The 20,464-nt window shown below is 45.3% G+C and overlaps 2 protein-coding genes across 8 annotated transcripts in view; one reads left to right on the plus strand and one right to left on the minus strand.

Annotated features, from left to right (window-relative positions):
• ARHGAP29 (Rho GTPase activating protein 29) overlaps positions 1-3,268 on the minus strand; it is a 160,462-nt gene extending 157,194 nt beyond the window's left edge. For 4 of the 5 annotated variants that reach the window (XM_006021847.2, XM_025201909.1, XM_025201908.1 and 1 more), the window contains exon 1: positions 3,092-3,266. The gene's annotated coding sequence lies outside the window, so the exon portion shown is untranslated. Of the gene's footprint in view, positions 1-3,091 lie in introns of all 5 variants that reach the window. The other variant, XR_003093620.1, reaches the window with a different exon arrangement.
• A 7,929-nt stretch (positions 3,269-11,197) lies between these two features.
• ABCD3 (ATP binding cassette subfamily D member 3) overlaps positions 11,198-20,464 on the plus strand; it is a 59,575-nt gene continuing 50,308 nt past the window's right edge. For all 3 annotated transcript variants that reach the window (XM_025201921.1, XM_025201922.1, XM_025201923.1), the window contains exon 1: positions 11,198-11,223. In XM_025201921.1, the coding sequence (XP_025057706.1) occupies positions 11,201-11,223 (23 nt within the window). In that variant the 5' untranslated portion in view covers positions 11,198-11,200. The remainder of the gene's footprint in view (positions 11,224-20,464) is intronic.

The raw sequence follows: 20,464 nt of genomic DNA on the forward strand, positions 1-20,464 counted from the left end.
CCGCCACATCCAAGGGGCGGCCACGCCCCACTCCAGCAGACAAACAGGAGCAGAGGATGGGGGACACAGGGGGTGGGGGGGGCCACAGGGCCGGAGACAGAGTGGCAGTGCTCCATCCCTGCCTGCTCCCTCCCCATCATTCATGAGAGGCAATTTGCTAGTTATGGCTATAACAACACTCCAACTCTATTTATTCCTCAAAGCACTTCTGTGATCTTAATTTAACATATGTAAACACTGAATCATTGTGAGTTTTCTGACTTACCCAAAGTCACATATAAAGTTGGGGTGGGGGGAAAGGACATGAATCCAATACTCGGAATCCAATACTCTAGAAATAATCTAAAAAATGTATGCCCTCTCTCTCTGTCCACTTTAATTTTATATAATAACGATGCTCTGAAACTCTAGGGACTGGGTCATCTTAAATTTCCCGAGAGTGTATGGTGCCTGATAATGCAAGAGAAGCAAAAGGCAGATGCACTATATCATTCATACTGAAGAATGACAGAGAAGCCTAGAAAACTGGGGGAATGGAAACAATGGAAGCACTCCTGGGCATGTGATTGCTTTTACCTCTTCCTAGTACTTTCTTTTGCATCCAGTGCAAATTCCTATAGTATGCCAGCTGGGGAAGGGAATTGAGTAGATTTTTCCAAAAGTAAAGGGCAAGTGTGTGTATGCTGCAACTAGAATAGAGCAACTGGTTCATCTACTCAGGGCAAATTCTGTAGTGAGGCTTTCCAGGGTTATCTGTCTGAGGGTTAGTCTACATGCTGACTTGCAAAGGTGTGAACTGAAAGCCATGCAGCTATTTCAAAGTAAGTCTGCATATGAACACTCTCCCTCTCTCCCCCAGAAAAGTTGACAAGCCAATTCTAGCAGAAGCATATTCAAGAAGGGGCCAAGGGAGAATGCAGTCACCTAATTTGGCAGTGCCATGGCCTGTGCAATGAGTTTTGAGCTCACTGCCTGGTCAGTATGAGTGCCTACTGGAGCTCCATATAACCAGTGAGGACAGGGTCTGGCCAGAGTCACCATTTTTGTAGGGCTCTGGAGCCTGGGGACTGCTACTGCTGTTAGCCTTTCCCTTCTCTCACCCTCCCCTCTGATTTCAGCAGCAGGGTAGAGAGGTGGGCAGCAGCACTTACACTCTGGGCCCTGAAGCCACATGAAAGCAGGAGGTCTGGGCGCACTCCACACTGAGAGTTCATGTATAACAGCCGGAAGTGAATGCAATTGCACCACCACATCCTCACGAGATCCTAGCAAGGGCCTGTCTACACTACTGTAACTATTTTGGTGAGAGGATGCAATTTCCTTTCCCACTTTGAAATAATTATACCAGTGAAAGTTCTACTGTGGTCTAAGTTATATAGGTACACTGAAAGCATTGCCAGCTTAAAAATGTTGGCAAGGAATTTGAGTTTGGTGATATTTCACAACCAGTAAATAGCTGTAGTGTAGTAACTGCTTTTGCTGGTATCACTTTTTTTGGTTTTCAGATTGACATAACCTCCACCAGCAAAACACTTTTTGATAGCATAACTGCATCTATACTAAGAGTATTTGCTAGTATAGTGATACAAGCAAAACTTTTCTCATGTAGACCTGATACACTGGTAGAGTTTTTCTCTTTTCTATAAGAAAGTAGTTATAGAGTTATAAAGCACATCTACACTGCTGCAACTGTGTCCACACAAACCATTTCTTCAATTATCTAGTTAGATGATACTCTGATGGTATCCGCTTTGGGTATGTCATAGAATTATAGGGTTGGAAGGGACCTCAAGGGTTAATCTGTCTGAACCCCTGTACACATGCCAGAATGCTACTCTGAGGCTATTCCTCATCAGTGCTTGTATCCCTGTTGTCCAGTACCCCTGTGCAGTCTATTGCACTGCCTTACTATTCTAACAATGAGGAAATTTTTCCTGATATCTAATCTGAATCTACTTTGCTGCAATTTAAAGCTATTGATTTGTGTCCTGTCCTCTGGGGCAAGGGTGAACAGTCATTTTCACTTTTATGGCAGCCTTTCAAATATTTGAAGATTGCTATCATGTCCCCACTTAATCTCCTTTTCTCTAAGCTTTCCCCATATGGCCTGCCTCCTAACCCCTTTATCATTTTTGTCACCTGCCTCTGAAACCCTAACTTCTCCATATTCTTCTTAAAATGTGGACTGAACACAGTATTCTGGTACAACCAATACCAGGTAGAGTGGTACTCCTACCTCTCGTGTCTTACACTTAATACTCCTGTTGATATAGTACAAAATTTTGTAATTGTGCCACGTTGATGACTCGAGTCTGTGATCCATCAAAACTCCTGTATCAGTGATTCGTAGCCAGAGTGCCACACAATATTAGCATGGTTGGATATGCACGCAGGAGTCACAAGGTAAACTCAGGTTCCAAATATGAATCCACAGTGTCAAAACCATTCAGGCCTGTTGTGGTCTTTCTGGCTTCTTTGCAACAAACAAATTGCTCTGTTTTCTTATTTGTAGTAAAAAAAACAAGTGAAAACTATGAGCTGGCATTCTCCAAGGGGCACCTCAAGTCTTAAAAAGGCTGAAAATCATTGCCCTAGATTCTTCCTAGCAAGACTGGGAAGGCTGCCACCCACCTAGTTATCTCCCATTGTTTATTTAATCATTCTTCCCCAGCTGCAGCATCTTACGTCTGTCTGCACTGAACTTCCTTCTGTTGTCTCCAGCCCAAGCTATCCAGAGCCGTGTCTGAATGCTACTCCTATCCTCCACCGTGTTCCCAGTCCTTCCCAGTGCGGTGTCATCTGCCAGCTTGATCAGGAAGCTCTTTGCTCGGGCATCGCTTGCTAGCAGAGGACCCCGGACCGCTGTGGGACACCTGCCGGTCCGACCCTTGCCCATTCGGCCTTGCCCTTCGCTGGCGGGTACAGGACCAGTCACCTCTCCACCTCAGCGTCATGTTATCTGGTCTGCGTTTCTCCAGGTCACCTGTGAGCACGTCATATGGGACTGGATGAAAAGTCCCCTCCTCCTCACAAGTCAGAGCATCACTTAACAAACTTGCAGCAAAATGCTGAAAAAGCTTTTAATCCCCACCTTGTACCAGGGCGCTGCAGGCCTGTGAGCAGGACCAGCCCTCGGGTGAAGGACAACCTTCACCTTGGTGACAGGTGACAGCTCTCCCCGAGGCGCCGTCTGTTGTCCGAGGCTTCCCACCGCCCGGCCCGGCCCGGCCCCGGCCCCGGGCCCGGGGGCGGGCGCTGCTGTCGCAATCGCCGGGCGGCTCCCGGCATCCCCCGCGCGCCGCCCGCCTCGGCTCGGGTCCCGCCGCGGCGGCGGCGGGGCGCGCGCGGGGCGGGCAGCGCCTGGACCCCGGCCCCCGCCCCCGCGCTGCCCGCAGTGCCCCGGGGGGGAAGTGCTGCAGCCGCGACAGTGCTGGGCAGCGCGGCCCTCGCCGCTGCGGGGCCGGGGGGGTGGTCTTAAACCCCCGGGACACATCGGGGAGGATGGAGCTCGGCGTCTTCCCACCTGCCCCCCCCTTCCGTTTTTGCTGCCCAAACGATAAGCTAAGAAAAGCTCCGGGCAGTGAGCAGGAGCAACGAGCAGGAACAGGTCCGCGGGGCTGAACAGCACCTCAAGATGTGGGCGCTGGTTTGCGTGAAAGCAGTCAGGACAAGAGCCTGCGTGTACCCATTGTGCGGCTTTTGGGGCGCTTGGCTGAATTGAAGAAAATAACAGCCAGGCAGTTTAACCTCAACAATACGTTTTCTAATTGGAGGTTACTCGCTCTAGACTGGGGATGCTCAGCCTGTGGGCCAGACCCAGCTCCCAGAGCCTCTTTTTTTGGCCTGTGGGGCTGCCCACAAGTTTGAAAATTTGGTGACGGGGAAAGTTTGCTGCTCCCCTGCTGCCAAATTTCCAGGCCTGTGCAGCACTTCTGTGGGCCAGATAGCATGGCCCTGTATGCTAGAAGATCGGGCACTCAGGCACCAATCACCGGTGCGTGCGGCCAGTGAAGGGCATGACACAGATGAGCAGTGGTCTTTTTTGGTCCTGCGGGCCCCTGGACAGTCCCAGGAGCTGCTCTTAAATGTTGACTAGAATGGCATATGTGGTTGGGTGAGGAAAGGAGAGAGTTCTTGCTATAAAAGGCAGTTTTTAGATCATTCAAAAGCAATTTTGAATCAAAATAATCTGACCCTCTTCTAGCCCTTTCTCCATGTCCAGTCTTTTCTTGCATCGTGACTACTGTAATCTCATTTTTTGGATCCTTGCCTTCCTCAAATCCATTTTACACGCTGCTTCTGCCAAAGCAGTCTTCATTGCTTGTCAATTTGTCACCTTCCTTCATTGGTGGCTGTTTCTTCCCTGCAGCATTTTATCAGCCGCTGGCTATGAAACTTAGAGTACCCTACCTGTTAAAAGCTTGGCAGATGGTGAACAACAGTTCTTGCATCACTAGCCTATGTACATATCCTCTTATTAGTGTTGCCTCATCCTCCCTCCACCCCATCAGCCTATATTATACTAATTTGCTGAATCGTATCGTTAATGTAGCTATACTTGGAGCAGGGGTAGTCCTTTTACCAAGTTTTTTCTTTTTTTTATTCTGTTCAGTTGGGGCTTGCTTGTCATACTGAAATAACATGGTAAACCCATGTGTAATAGTGATACAAATCATCCAAAGCCCTGTGTACCATCTAAATCTTGTGGTGCTCTTCTGCAGGATGTGGGTTCTGGGGAGTAGAGCAAGCAGATGGGCTAGATCAGGGGATGTCAACCCATGAAGCTCATGGACTGGGAACTCCCTGGCATTCAGTGGAGCAGGGACTTTGCCTGTGCTACACTGCAGCTAAGTGGCAAAAAAGTGGCCGGGGGAGAAGTTGTGGTAGCAGCAGGGTCCTAGCTTTGGATCCGAGCTGGGTGATTCTAGCCTGCTGCCAGAAAATGTTGCTGAGCCTTGGGCTAGAGAATTTCTTATCACAGCTTGTCAGGAAGAAAGCTCTTTGCAGGTTGTGAACAGGTCTTATCTAGAAGGGGCAGTGGGTCACAGTGTATAGAATCTGAGTAAGGAGCAATGGCTACCCTTCACCTTGTAGTCTGGCCTGTTTCCTTCTCCTAATTACTTGATTGCTTGATTACATTGTCTCTCTGCAGGTAAAAGTGAATTTTACCCTTTGAAAAGGTCTGGTTTCAACATTCTGTTTGGGGAACATCATGAAGTGTGAGGACAGGCTCATACTGGGGTTGATTCAGTGGGATAGTTATACCAGTTACTGTACCAGCAAAACACTTTTATTGTGGGTGTGACTTATACCAATAAATCTGCCCTTTTCTTAGTACTTTTTTCATACCCTACCCTGCTCTTTCCAGTGTATTAAAATAAAATGTACAATAAAAAGGCATCAATGCTGTTCATTTTCGCCAACACAGCTTTGGTCACAAACCCCACTTCCTCACTTCCCTGACCAGAGATTGTATCATATATCTGGCCTAGGCTGTGTTTTAGGAATAGTATGATATGAAGCTTGGAGAAATATTAAAGAATTATTTGAAGCATTATTGGAACATAATTTCATAGTGTCCACTCTAACTTTATTATATAGTATATTTACTCAAATCCAAGATGAAGATTTTTCCCCATTTAATGTGGGGAGACGGGTCTTGTATTGTATTTGAGGGCCATGGTTGGAGCTGCTGCTGCCTTGCTGGGGCCAGAGTGGGTTTCATAGGTTTCATAGACATTAAGGCTGGAAGGGACTTCATGAGATCATTGAGTCCAGCCCCCTGCGCAAAGGGCAGGAAGTCAGTTGGGGTCAGATGCTTGCACCACTTCTGGGGGGAGTCCATTTCAGACTCTGGAGACTCAGACGTAAAGTATTTTAGATTGGGCATAAGCAAAAACTTGTCTTCCAGCAATTTGTGAACATTGGACCTCGTCTTTCCTTGGTGCCCAGGCGGACAGATATTCTCCCAGATCCTGATGCACACCCCTGATATACTTATATCAGGTTGAGGTGGCTTGTGCGGTGGGGGGGCATGGGGAAGACCACACAGTGGTGGGGAGTGCAGGGAGGGAAGGTGCTGGGGAGTGTGCTCAGAGTTGGAGGGGGGCGTTTAGGAGACAGCGCAGTGCAAGATGGGGGGAGCTGGGGAGACTGTGTGGTGTGGTGTGGGGTTAGGGGATGCAAAGGAGACCATGGGGAGGAGTGCAGGAGGAGACTAGAGGAATGGAGGGGACCACATAGGGAAGATGTCAGGGGGTGACTATGGGGAAGAATGTGGTATGTGGCACAGGGAGCATGCAGGGGAGCTGCAGTGGCTCTGGTCCTGACCTGGCCAGGGCTGGAGCTGCAGCTGCCAGTGCCACTGCTATCTGGGCAGGGCCTGGGGACAGCTGAAGCTACTGCAGGGTAAGTGAAAGCAAGGGGAGCAAGTGGCAGGGGGGGGCACCAGGTAGGTAATTGCTAAATTTGAATTTAAAATGAATTTTAAATGACTCTTCAACAATTAGAATCTATACATGGAAAATTATAACAAACATAATTTTTCCATGCATAGAAACTAATTATTGGAGGTTGTCTTAAATTCAAAGTTGTCTTGGATTCCGGTACTAGGCAGTTGCAGGAATGTTGTTTGTTTTGTCAACTCTCACCCATATTTCTTATGTATTTGGGCTTAAGGGCAAGGCACAGTGTGACTCAGTGGCTATGTAAGAGTAATTAAGTTAGTGTAATAATATATACATTTTCTTAGTAGGGCAACGATCAGTTTTATGTAATTCCAGTTGAGTTGGTTTAATCATTTCATGTGTCTGAAAACCTGATGACTGATGATATAAAACTTAAGCATTTTGTCATTTAGGGGCACTTGAGTTATACAATATATTTTTTAGTCTGCCAGCTAAAAATAGTTGCTTTCCTTTATGTAAATGACTTTAAAATATGTGTCAACATTTAAAAGCAAAGAGTTCCATTCTTCTGTGGCACCCAGTAATGAAAGACTTAAAAACTTGAAATTAAAACCTACCCAAGGATTTCTCTCATATCAGATAAGATTAAGTAGTAAGGTTGATATCTCTAAAATTTTCTCATAGAGCAAAGTAGGAGAATACATGTTTTAGAATAGGTTTTTGTTTTTGTTTTAAGAAATAAACATAAATTAATAACTATACAAATAATACAGTCCTGATGTGGAGGAAGTAGAACTGATGCATCTACTTCTGTAGTTCAGTTGAGTACATATTCATGTTATATTTAAGCAGGATCTTTTGTTATGATATAACTAGGGACCTACCAAAATTCCAATTGTGCTATTTTCGCAGAAACTGTAATTTTGGGTGGGCTCTGCGAAAAAAGCACAGATGCCGTGCTTTTGGTGGACTTGCTGCAAAAAAAATAAATAAATAACCCCCCCACCTCAACCTACCAGCAAGCAGAGAAAAGTGTATGGGAAACTCTGCAGTCTTGGGGTTTGGGGAGAGGGGAAGGCAGAGGGGAGAGGTCTGGGGGAGGGGGTGGGAGAGGTGGAGGGGCTGAAGCAGTCCTGCCTGCCCCCCTGCTTTCCCTCCCCCCTGCCCTCCGCCTCTACCTCCCCCGACCCAAGACTTCAGGGCTTCCAACATGCTTTTCTCTGCTTGCTGGTAAGTTTACTTTATTTTTTTTGCAGTGACCCCACCAGAAATGGGGAGCCCGCTCCTTGGGGATGGCTTGAAACCACAACTTAATTACCCTGATTAAGCCCAGGAAGTCATTAATTGATGCTTAATAACATGTGGATTAATGGCTTCCCTAGGCTTAGCGGGGTAATTAAGCCACTGGTTCAGAGCATGTAGCAGTCTGCAGGAAGGGGTGGGACTTCTGGGGCCTCTCAGCCAACCAGAGGTGTGGGGGGCCCCGCAGCACTCAGCCCACAAAAATGGTGGCTGGCTCAAGGATCTGCCTGCAAAATTGGCCAGCCACCTCCTTGAGTTTGGTAGACTCCTAGGTATAACTATTATCTGATTTCATGCAGACACATCATGGATGAAATTCTGATTCAAATGACAATGAGAGCAAAACGTTCCCATATAGCAGTTATCTTGCCTAGAGGACTGCAGCTTTTTATGGCTACCAGCTACTCTTAACTCAAGTGGCAAAGGTCCCTAACCCTGCAGATGACACAGTGAGAGGCCATTGTGGATTTTTTTTCACACTTTTTCATTATCGGATGCATTTTTCTAACCGAAGACTAGGTAGATGTTTCTTAATGACAGCTTACATGATATCATTTGTTTGCTCACCTAAGTCATTTAGATAGTAAAACAAAAAAGGTTTGGTAATACAAACATGCAAAATTAAGGATTAAAAGTTACATGTGCAGTTATATGTAATTATAATAGTAAAGACTGTATAATGAATGTATGTAGGTGTGGTTCATTTAGGGCAACCTGAATGCATATATTTTCTGGCTTGCAAAGTCAAGCAGTCAAAAACTTAATTTCTTTTAACATAGGTGCTATATCAAAGACCTAATTTCTTTGCTTCCAAATTTTATGCAAGAATTATAGTGCTTGTAAGCTACATAAGTGATATGCTTAGGCATGTAGCTTTTGAGAAGTGCACAGTAGATTTATGGGTTCTATATAATAAATAGAAGAATAATCTCTCTATTTTCATTACTGTGTCCTCAAATCACTGGAGAAGCATCCTTACAGAAGAGTATGAATTGAAACACTGTTGTTGCAGTAAGACTGACCCAGCTTTTCCATGAGAGAAGTTCTTCAAAGTGATCAGATGATTTGCTTGAAACAAGCAAATATTTGCTACAGTGCAGGTGAAAGTCAGTATACTTCACTTGTAACGTCAAGCAGACTTGCAGTTAGGTCCTCTTAGGTGAAAGTTAATATATTATTTGATTAGATTACCTTTGTTCTAAATGCTATGTGATCATTAAACCACATGTTTTGAAAAAGAAGCTGTCAAAAACAGGACAGTGTTTAAGTCATGGCTTGGTTACTCGAGAAATAAAATCTTAGCATCATAAGAAACTTATCTTTCCTCAAGTTTCAGATCTAGCTAGTGAGAAATAGTCCTGATTTTCCTTGTATACTAAAGGGCTCTTCAGCTGATTATTTTTTAAGGTTCCCAATTCATTTAGGTATTGTGTCCCTAAATTTGCTATGTGTATGAATTAAAAAGTTGACATAAAACTTATGTCATCCATATGCTGCTGATATTTATTTATTTAATTTTTTAAAAATGTATATGCCACCCTATCCAAAGAAGGCTCAGCATCGCTTACAATAAAACCCCCAAGGTGTGAAACAGAAACAGACTTCCCAAATGATACCTAAAAACCCAAACAACTTCCCCCCAGCCAGTCCTGTTTCCCTGCCTCTCATCCAGGAGAGCCTCACCCTCCACCCATCCCAACCACACTTCCCAATCTTCCCACGATCCGTTCACATCTGGGTCTTGTGTGACAGAAAACCTTTTGCCATATTCCTCACTCCCCAGTTTCAGACCCACTTGTTTGCAGCTTCCTCTCCCCCAGGTAAGCCACGGCTCTCCCAGAACCCAAACATCCTTCACCACATGAACAAGCCATTCAGTTCAATAGAGCAATAGAAAATGACAAAAGCCTTTCCATCTCTGCTTCACACTGCTGAGGGGCAGCACCAATGGTGGGGTCTGCATCACGTATAATGGCTTTGTATAATTGTTAAATGATGCATGGTAGGCTGGATTTCTAGTATATTGCATGGGAAGAATCTTTGGGGGGAAGCTAATGATCATAATTCTACAATGTGTTTGTGAGGAATAAGAGGAAAGGAAATAACCTGAATGTTTTCCTTGGAAAGCAACATGATATAGCAGATAAGCTGGGCTGGGCACAGGTAGTCAGGAGATCTGAGTTCTTGTTCTGGGTTTAGCCGTCATCATTTCTGTGACCTTGGGCAAGTCATTACCTTCCTCGTTACTCTTATTTCTCCCCACCATCCTGCATCTGTATTGTCTACATGGAGTGTAACATACTTGGAACAGGAATTTTTCTTTCTTATTATATGTTTGTATGGTGCCTGTCACAATCTTAGGTGACACCTCTAGCCTTTACTGGAATACAACTTACAAATAATATCCTGAAATGTCTTTCTTGTAAAAGTTGGCTTCTTTATCAAATCAAAAACAAATACAATCAAAGTCCATGTAGTTTATTTATTTTTTGTTTAAATTAGCATCTTGCTAGAGGTCTTACATTCCAAATCTAGTAATGCACTTTGTAAAATCCATATAGAAATCCCTTAGAATGGCTGTTTTTTTTGGCTACTGAGCTTCAATATTGGCTCCTTATCTCACAAGAGTAATGTCTGCAGTGTTGATAACTGATGTGAAGTTTCCAATAGAACACTTGACATTGTAGACCTCCATTACATGTGTATGCATCCTGTATGTGTGAAACTGGAGTCTTTTGAACAACAGCATCTGTCTGGTGTATGCGTGCATGCTGTTCCATCCTGGGCTCCCAGGCGGAATTATAAAGGGCTATGATTCTCTTCAGTTTTCTTTTGTTGTCAGTGCCACTGACAGTAAATATCTAACCTGTTACTCTTTCTTCCTACCAACCCAGTAAAAGGAGAGCAGGCTCTTGAGGGATGTCACTGCCCAGACCGTTGATATCAGAACTTGAAGCTAGTACTCAGCAGTCCCCACTGAAAGAATCTTTTATCTCCAGGCAGTTCAATTAGTCTGCCCTGTGGATTGACAAGTTCAGGCATTTTAGGAGATCGTGAAATGTTATTGTAATAACACTGTGTGTAGAAGTAATGGCCATTCAGGGGGAAGTTTACACAAACACTTTAACATTATGACTGCTTTCTCAATTCCCATCAAGATCACCCTCTACATTAATGAGGTCATAATGGAACTGGGCCAGAGGCTTCTAGCAAACTTGTACCACTGTTCAGACATTCTCTGAGAAGGTGGAAAAATGCTATGCAGTCCTTCCAAAAATTTCACAAGTCATTCCTGTTTAAGGTTAACATCTATTGCCAGCCTTATAGCAACTATCTGTGGTAAATTATCAAGCATTATTTGTCAGGTGCAATTTGTTAACATAGGAGATGATGAGTCCCTTTTTACCCAGGCTTGCCCAAGATGCTGAGGAGGAGATGAAGAGCTAGGTAGTTGCCAGATCCATGGATGCTTTGGACATGATTGCAAGTTGATGACCACAGCTATGACCAGAACGTAAGCCCCCTGGCTTCTGGCTATGGGAATACTGTGGAAGGGGCATAATATTTGTTTGACTTAACTTTCAAAGGGGTGGAGCTCTTCAGTGCATAATATTTGTAAGACTTAACTTTCAAAGGGGTGGAGCTCTTCAGTTTAATGCAGAGTAGCCCACTCTGAAAACCTGGGGAACATCATGAAATCCCCTGTGATTTAGATACTGTCCATCTACAGGAAGCCCTACAAATACCTTCTGAGGCAACAGATGCACCTCCCAAGGCAGAAAGCCAGACTATGAGCAATAGAAATGATGGTGATATCAGAAAAAGCTGCTGTCATCTGCCTTCTTTCACACACCTCCTTGTTAGTTGCGTAAGCAATTTAACTGAAATATCAGGGTTTATATCAGAACTGATCAGGAGTCGGCAACTACCTCTAGGAACTATTTTGCCTTGTTCTGCCAGGTGTGGTCTGATACAAGGTGAGACAAATAGATGGTGGATGTAGTCATTCATGGCTGCCCTATCCATCTTCAGAGACCCTTCTTATCCCCCCAAAATAGTTTCATAGCTTTGTCCAGGAGCAAGAGAAGAGGTTCCCCAAGAGGACAGAGGGAGGGCTTCTTCTAATCTCAGAGGCTTCTAATTAATCTCAAAGAAGGAAGAATATCTTTGTTCTACCATGGACCTGAGTAGACTATATAAGCTATTACAATAAAAACCTGGAACCAAGGTGAATATTGTAGGCTTAGGCATGTCAGTTTGTTTTGAATGGGAACTCAACCTATTCTAGACTTGATAAAGCAGTTTTTTATAGATAATACAGCTGCTATATGATGTATATGCACAGATTAGGGCTGTGCGAAACGGCTATGTCTTGTTTCGATTTTGGATTCAGCCATTTTGGATAACAGTGATTCATTTCAGTGTTTTAGATCACTGCTTCGTTTCGATTCAGCTGAATCTTGTTGTGGAGTTTTGACGCTGTTTCAGAGATTTGGATTGGCCGAGAAGAGGCAGGCACAACCAGGCGGTTGCAGGTTCTCCCGCTGTGCCTGCCTCTCCCTGGGCGGGGGGAGCCGCAGGAAAAGCCCTCACGGCTGCCCCTGCCCAGCCCCAGCCCCTGCCCAGTCCTGGCACTTTAAAAAAAACACAACAAAAAACAAAAAAGCCCTGCACTCATCAGCTGCAGGAGTGGCGGTTGGGGCCTCTGGGTGCTCATGACGGAGCCAGTTGTTGGGCCAGACCCATCATGGAATAGGCATGTGGAGCTGTTTTGCAGGTTCAATCCAGAGCTTCAGCCGAGCCCTGAGCGCTGGATCTGGCCAAAAACCAATCCCATGCACCAACCTGGCCTGACCTCATGCCCTGGATCTTACTGTGGAGTGACCCTGTGTGCTGGCCTGGCCCCACATGCTGGATCTGGCCATGGAGTGACCCTGCACATTGGTGCAGTCTGGCACACAGGGCTCTATCATTATGCCTGGAGGGCTCCCCATCAGCGTTCCCTCTAAGCTGTGTGGTGTGTGTGGCCGCGCAGGCATGCCTGACAGCATAGCATGAGTGCGCCTGTGCAGCTGCGCACACCACATAGCTTAGAGGGAACGCTGCTCACCATGAGTCAAGAAATTTGGCCGTGGTGGAGTGGTGGCAATTAATGCTGCCACCACTCCCTTGTTGCCAAATTTCTGGATTCATGGACAGCTCCACTGGCCAGGTGACATGGCCTGTGGGCCAGAGGTTGAACAGCACTGCATTGGAACACTAGGACATATTCTGTAAAAGCTCAGCTGTCTTCTGTGTGGTTTGCACGTCACCTTTGGGGATCTGATGTGGAATAACTCATCAACTTTGCCAAGCAGTATACCTTGAATTCAACTGATCCACAATGACCTTTTCATCGTGATAAATCTGAATTACTGTAGGATAACACTGTTTATTTCTGGTACTTATTTCCAACAACATTCTGCAAGCTTTCCAAAAAGGAAGCACCATCTCTGTCTCAAAATGTTTGCAATACAAAGATAAAAAGGCTGTCTGTGTTTTTAAGAAGCTCATTGATTTTCTCAGGGAGACTTTTTATTTATGTAACTACTAGAGTTTTGTACTGTCAGTTAATGGGGGCATTTGTATTTAGAGTTTGCTTACACTGCACCTATGTAGTATTAATCCTTTATCCTGGTCTTCCTTTATCCTGGATGTCATTATCTCTTTTGCTAGCTAATGCTTTTAGAAGTCATTTTATATTTATTCCAGACTTGCCACGTATGAACACATGCTTGTATCAGAAGCTCAGCACTTTTCACCAAAGAGTTCCAGAGACTTGGTATAACCCAAGTGAAACACTATACTAGATTAGTGGTAGTAAAAATCAAACTTTGGCCTTGTCTACCTTACAGAGTTCTTCCAGCAAAGCTATATCAGCTAGGGGTATGAAATGTTCATGCCCAGTAGCCAGCATAGCTGTACCAGCAAAATCCCCGAATTGAGCTGTAGGTTTCAGCTAGTGCCCAGCAGAGATTCAACCATTCAGGAAAGTTTGCATAACTCCTTTTTTCCTGAGCTGGCTGCCCACATCACAGGTGTCTTAGCCCTGCCACCATAGTTAAAGCAGCAGTAGTCCTGCTGTGTAGATTAAGCCTTCACTTTGGGAATGTTGGTAGCAGGACTAAAAAAGGTGTAGACTCTAGTTTCTTGTCTAGTTTGTTTAGGCCAGTTGTTCTCAACTGGGGTGTTGTGAGAACTCTGCCAGAAGTGCTGCAACTCCAGCACTGCTGCCACATGATGAAATTGCCCCGTGTGCCTCGGTTTTCAGGAGGCACGTTGAAGCTGAACTGACAAGCAGCTGGAGCAAAAAGCTGCGCCTCCCTGCAGGTGTGTGGGGAAGTTTCATCCTGTAGCAGTAGCAGCCCAGGGATAAATGCTGCTGTCGTCTGGAGATAAATGCTGCTGTCACCAGGTAGAACCTCTGTTTGCAGGAGGCACACTGGAGATGAACCGGAAATAGCTGCAATAGAAACAGCATGCCTGCCTGCATAGTGTAATGCAGGTAGACTTGTCTTTTTGTTGGAGCCGCTTGTCAGATTGGCTGTGATGTACCTCCTAAAAACAGGCTTGGGGGACAGTGACACTTACTGTGAATGCATTTGTTTCTGAGAAACACTGTAACAGTCACACTTGCTGTGAATGCATTTGTTTCTGAGAAACACTGTGGGGTTGGATTGGGAAGGGCTGTGGCAAGAGGATATGCTCCTGCTACAGCTGCTTCCTGATCCAGCTCTTCAGGAGGCAGAAAGTCCAGTTCCACCTGGCTGCAGCAGGCATGGCACTGGGGTTAATATAATTTAATGACCTAATCAATTACCAACACAATAATAGAATTGTCATCTTATATTATGATACGTGTATTTTAATTTTTTTAATTGGGTGTTGCTAAAATTTGAAAACTCTTGAAGGGATGCCTATAGTCTATAAAGGTTGAGAACTGCTGGATTAGACACTGAGTAACTTAAATTTTGTTCTCTACTTATTGTTACCTTGTCCTCCTTCTCTTTCACACTTCCTTTAGCAAACTGTTAAGAGTTATTAATTGGGACCCCCACGTTCTTTGGAGCAAGAACTATTGCTTCTGTGTGCTGAGTTAGATTGTTGTTTTTTCCAAAGGACTTCACAAAGAAGGTCAGTATTAGTAATCCCTTTTTACAGATGGGGATCTAAGGCACAAAGGAAACTGTTGAGATTATGCAGGAGCAAAGCTAAAAAAAGAACCCAGGTCTCCCAGGTTCTGATCCAATGTCCAGTGGCCATACTGCCCTGAAGGCCCTTTTATACTGGTGTAGTTTGCAGTCATCCCAAGCTTTTTACTCTTGTCATGGTTTTGGTAAAGTAGTGCTCTTAACTGAAACAATTATATTGGTAAAACTGTTAAATGTTGGCCAGCCAATGTTAAATACAGCACTTGAAATGTTCATAGACCTGGGGTTATACAATGACTGTGAGTATTCCAGTACTGATAAGCCAGTGTTATCAAGAAAAGGAAAAGAGGGCTTTTTAATGTGTGGGAATTTTTTAAAAACTTTGCTAAATGGCCCCTATAACTCTTCGAATATAATTTGCAGCTTTGTTTCCCAATAAGCTCTGGGAAGCTTCAAATACTTTTAATTGAATGTAACAAAACAATTCATACTTTCTTTTCTTCCTGGGATTTTCACCTTTTGCATATGTACATATTGACAACTAAGGTGTATAGTAAGTTTCTCCTTGAGCAACTAGTACGTGTGCTCCCCACTCAACTTCTCAGAGTTGAAGAGGTTGAATGGTAAACTTAAAAGGTTGAATGGCTGCTGTGTACTTTCTTTATCTCCCTAAATAGAAAAAAAATGGTGTGATTAGAAATTATTTAACTACCATATTTACTCAAATATAAGATAACCACAAATGTAAGATGACACCTCCTCCCCTCCCCCCCCTTCCAATAATTAGATTCTGTATATGGAACATTTATAAATTTGTTACAGTAGTGTGTGTGTATATAATGCATGCATATATATATATATATATATATATATATATATATATAAAAACACACACATATGTGCATATATGCATTATATATGTGTATATATATACATACACACAAGTACAATTTTTTTTGTAAAAATATATTTCTCTCTCTATATGTATATGGTTATATATATCCAAACTGATCCCGTTACAGAAAAACTGCACTCACGCACATGTACAAAGGCCCACTGGCCACCCATACCTGTTACAATGTCCGTAACTGTGCGCAAAACACACAAAAGACACAGTCAGTCCTTTCTGGTCTCTCGGACCAGCCCTCCCTTCATGTCCACCCATGCCCCGCTTCTGGGGTCAGGTAGTCAGTTCACAGGGTCTCTTTGTCGTTGTTGCTCCAGCTTCCTCTGGAGGACCCGCTGCTGCTGTTATTACTGTCGCTGTCCTCTGTTCTGCTCATCTGTTTCTCTTCTCCGCTGCCGTCGCTCTCTTCTTCCCTCGGCGGGAGTTGTATGGTCCTGTGTCACGTGTCCCTGTGCCAGGTGGCGTTCGCTGCGTCTTCTCCATCCTCTGCAACCGATTTCTGGTAGTAGGTGCAGAGTTCACTTAGCACCATCTTCACACAGTACCTCTACATCCATTTGTCTGTATAGGAGCAGGTTCCTGGCCTTCGACAAGGCGCTCCTCACACAGGATGCAGACTGGTTGAACTGGAGTGAGGGACTCCCCAGGTTTTTGTTGAGGTGCCCGTACAGCACGGCCTTGCCGGTTAGCCAGCTGACGCTGGTCACCGCTTCGCAAAGCTGCTGTACCCTCTTCCATATATCTTCGGCACAGGTGCAGAGCCACAGGAGGTGTTTTTTTGTCTCGGTGGCCCCGTGGCAGTTGGGTCTCCCCAGCTGCCCCTCTCTATGTCTCCGGGCCCTTACTGGGAGAGCTGAGTGAGCTATAAGCCAGTTTAGGTCCCTGTGATCTTTGCGCAGTTCCTTGCGGTGGATGCATTCCCACACAGCTTGGCATACGTCACCCGGGAGTAGGTCCACGGGTGACGTCGTGTCCCTTAGTCTCACCGTCTCCTGGATCTTCCTGTGGTTTTTCATGGTCGCTGGGCCCGTATTCTGCAGGCCGTACATGTCTCGGCATCGGTTCAAGGTCTCGTAGAACCAGGGTGGTTCCATGATCAATGGCCTGTGGTTGGTTGGGGGGAAGACCCCCCCACAGTGTCTCAGAATGTGCCCTGCAAAGTACCTCATGAGACGCACCATTTTGGTGTCTGCCTTTGTCGTACAAAGTATGCATGATGTTAGTCCAAAGCCCAAAATGGTCATGATTTACCATATGTTTCATTGAACTGGGCCGCAGCAGATTTGACAGCATTTCAAGCCATGGTGACCCCACTGGGTCACCATGAGCACTGAGCACTGCTCAGCACATTTGTATACTCAATATCTTCCACAAAAGATAGATGTGCTAATGAGTCCCCCACACTCAGGACTGGAATCAGGTGTTCTTGTCATGAGTCCTGGGGTGCTCCAAAAATTTATATGCAGATGAGGCTCAGGGAAACCTGGTTCAGCTCCAACTTGTGGAGGGTGGGGCCACACTAAGCATATGCAACAGGCTGAGAGAGATGGCGACAGAGGGATTCTGGATGAATTGTTTGTGGCCCCATTTGGTGATGTTTGCCAGACATTTAAGGCTGGTAAAGAAAGGAATCATAGGGAATGAGAAAGGAAGGTGCAGTTCAGCTGTGGGAGTGAAGAGAAAGTCGAAATGTATTCAGTGTAGTGGCTCACTATGACTTGAAAAGGAGTGCTGAGGGGGGACCATTATGTCCTTGGCCATTTGGCTAGGAGCAAGCACTGCTAAGTAGCATCTGAACTCCAAGGCTTATTGCCTGAGGTTGCATGTAGGATGCTACTCCAAAAAAAAAAAAGTTTCCATCAGCATATTTGCTGATATGTGGACAACGTGTTTTGTAGTCATGTTCAGTGCTGGCTGCATTTAATCACCTTCATAGTTGGTTTCCATTACTGAGGACATGCTGCTTTTGGCAGCAGTTTAATAAAAGACAGTATATTAAGTGAGGCTTCTTTGTATGCAGTTATAAGGTGAAAGGCTTTTTTCCCTTTGCTGATTGTCCTGTATTGGAGTAAACACGGTACGTTATTCTGTCAAAGAAAGACCATCAGCTAAGCCAGTGAATGTGTATAGACAGCTCCACTTCAGTGCTGACTTCTGGACGAGCAAAATTCACTTAAATGCATAACAATAATGTAGGTCCCAATTTTTACCTGTTTACTTCAGGCGTGTCAATCATACAGCCCATGGGATGGATCTGGCCCAGGAACCATATGATCCAGCTCATGAGTCTTAGACCAACCCTTCTTAGAGTGTATGGCATCAGTCTGGCATGTGGCCTGGAGCCTGTGCTGAGGGTGCGGCTAAGAGCACAGAGAATCAGTTGGGAGATGTATGCTGCATGCATTGCCTGCACCGGACCAACCCTGTATGCTGCTTTTGGGGTTGGTCCTGATTGGGCTATGCCAGAGTCAGCATATAGGGCTGGTTTAGCAGACCACTGCATGAAGCACATGCCCCATGCTGGCCCCTTGTGCCATGGGCAGCACCATGCAGCACCCTCCTGGATCAGCACTGCATGCTGGCTCTAGGGCACGCAGTCTGGTGTCCGATCTGGCCTGGCACCGTGCCAGTGCTCAGGGCCAGTCTGGAAGGGTCCTGCATGCAGTGGGTGCCTCGTGCCAGTTCCCTAGGCCCCAGTAGACTGGCCCTGTCCTCTGGCTCCAGTGTGGTCCGGCCTGTAGACTAACCCAAAGAATCTGTGTCTGGATTAATTTGACACCCCTGGTTACTTCATAGAAAACAGGTTATTTGTATGTCAGTTATGATCCTGAATCACTTAAGTGCATAGTATTTTTCAGCCTACTTTATATTGTAATTCAGTGTCAGATACTTGCGTAGTGTTTGGCACCAGAAGAAGCGAAGGGGAAGCAGTTATCAAAAAATTTCTGTTAAGCTTTGAAAATAACAGGAGCTAATCAATTCTGGGGCAGCTAGTATCACAGTACTGACAGCTGTTGAGGTGGGTTATTTTGTACTTAATGGCACTGCTTGCATCACATTCAGGTAAGGGCATAACCTTTTTTTCATTTCTGGGACTGTGCATTTAAATAGGGTATATTGCTTCCAACTTGGCACCTGAGCTGCCAAATTCCCTGTAGCATTTGAGTGCCTTCCATGTACTATCAATACCAAGGTCACCAGCAGACTTCATGGAGTAATTGACCCTTTTCTGTTTTCATGTCAGAACTCTGCTTAGGAGAAGGGCTTTGTTATTAATAGAGAATTGAAGTAGCAGAGCTGAAAGGTCTATTAGTTTTATTCTTATAGTGGAAGACTTCTGTAAAGAGAGTGGTCTCGCAGTCTTTCTTAAAGATGGTCAGGCTCTGGATTCTTCTCTGGATGTTTGTTCCATGGCTGGATCCTTTCAATCAAGAATAAACATTTCATTATTGATCTTGTACTCTGGCTTATCACATTGGCTCATATATCAACATTTGGTATTTGTAGCTGAGGCTTGATCTAATTTCCTTGAAAACTGAGATCAAGGTCTTAAATTGACATCAGGAGCCAATGGAAAGATTTACGTTGTAGGAAAGTACTACGTTTTTTGGTTGGTTTGTTTGTTTGTTTCCTCCTTCCCTTCCTTAGTAATAGGCTTGTTTATTTATTAATTTTTCCTGCGCCCCATGTGGGGGAGCTCTGCTCAGATTATCCTTCTCTCCCATCCCTTCTCTGTGTGCTGTGGAATTTTGGAAGCTTGTAAAATGCTCTTATCTTTTTGGTTTCTTCAGCCTTGACTGCTGTGTTAGCTAGCCTGCATTTCCATTGTTGTCTGTCTGCAAAATGAATTTTATCTCTGGTCTAATTGAACTGTGTAGAGCAGGGATGCTCAACCTCCAGCCTGTGGCCAAATGCAGCCTGAGGATACTTGGAACTTGGCCTGTAGGGCTCTCCCTGGTTTGGGTAATTTGATGGGTAGGGGAGTAGTGGCCACTAATACAGCCACCCTTGCCCCCCACACCAATCTCCCAAACTGCAAGCCCTGCATAGTTGGTTGGAGCCGGGCTGCTCCCCCTTCATCTCCCGGGGCCAGGCCACACCGCCTTCCTTCACACCTGGACCGAGTTGGGACATACCCCCTTCCCCACTCCCATGAGGCCGGGCCAGGCTACATCCTTTTTCCTCCCCTGCAGGACCAGGTGGGGGCTGGACCGCACCCCCTTTTTCCTGTGAGGCTGGGTTGGGGCTGGGCTGCCGTCCTCCATGTGGCTGGATGGTGCACACCATGCCTTCCCTAGGTGCTGGACCAGGACAACCTGTGGACAGATTGGGCACTGTCTGTTTGGCCCAGGGGGCAAAGGGTTGAGTACCACTGGTGTAGAGCGTATGCACTATAATCCAGTTACCATACTCCTGTGGGGAAAAAACGTTTTCCCAAAGCTAGATGCAAGTGCAGGCTGTCACAACCCAAGGGTGTGATTTTTGTTTGTGCGCGCTTCGGCACTGCTAAATTATTTTCCCGCTGTTTATAGCTGTCTTTGCAGGGTGCATTTCTTCGTTGCAGCTCAGAAATGCACGTTGCAAGGAGTTCCCGCCATTTGTATTTAAATTCGTGCCCCACTATTGGCTAGTTCTAAATTATTTCCACGTGGCGGCGC

The sequence above is a fragment of the Alligator sinensis genome, unplaced genomic scaffold (genome assembly GCF_000455745.1).
Source record: "Alligator sinensis unplaced genomic scaffold, ASM45574v1 scaffold199_1, whole genome shotgun sequence".
In the NCBI taxonomy this organism is placed as follows: Eukaryota; Metazoa; Chordata; order Crocodylia; family Alligatoridae; genus Alligator; species Alligator sinensis.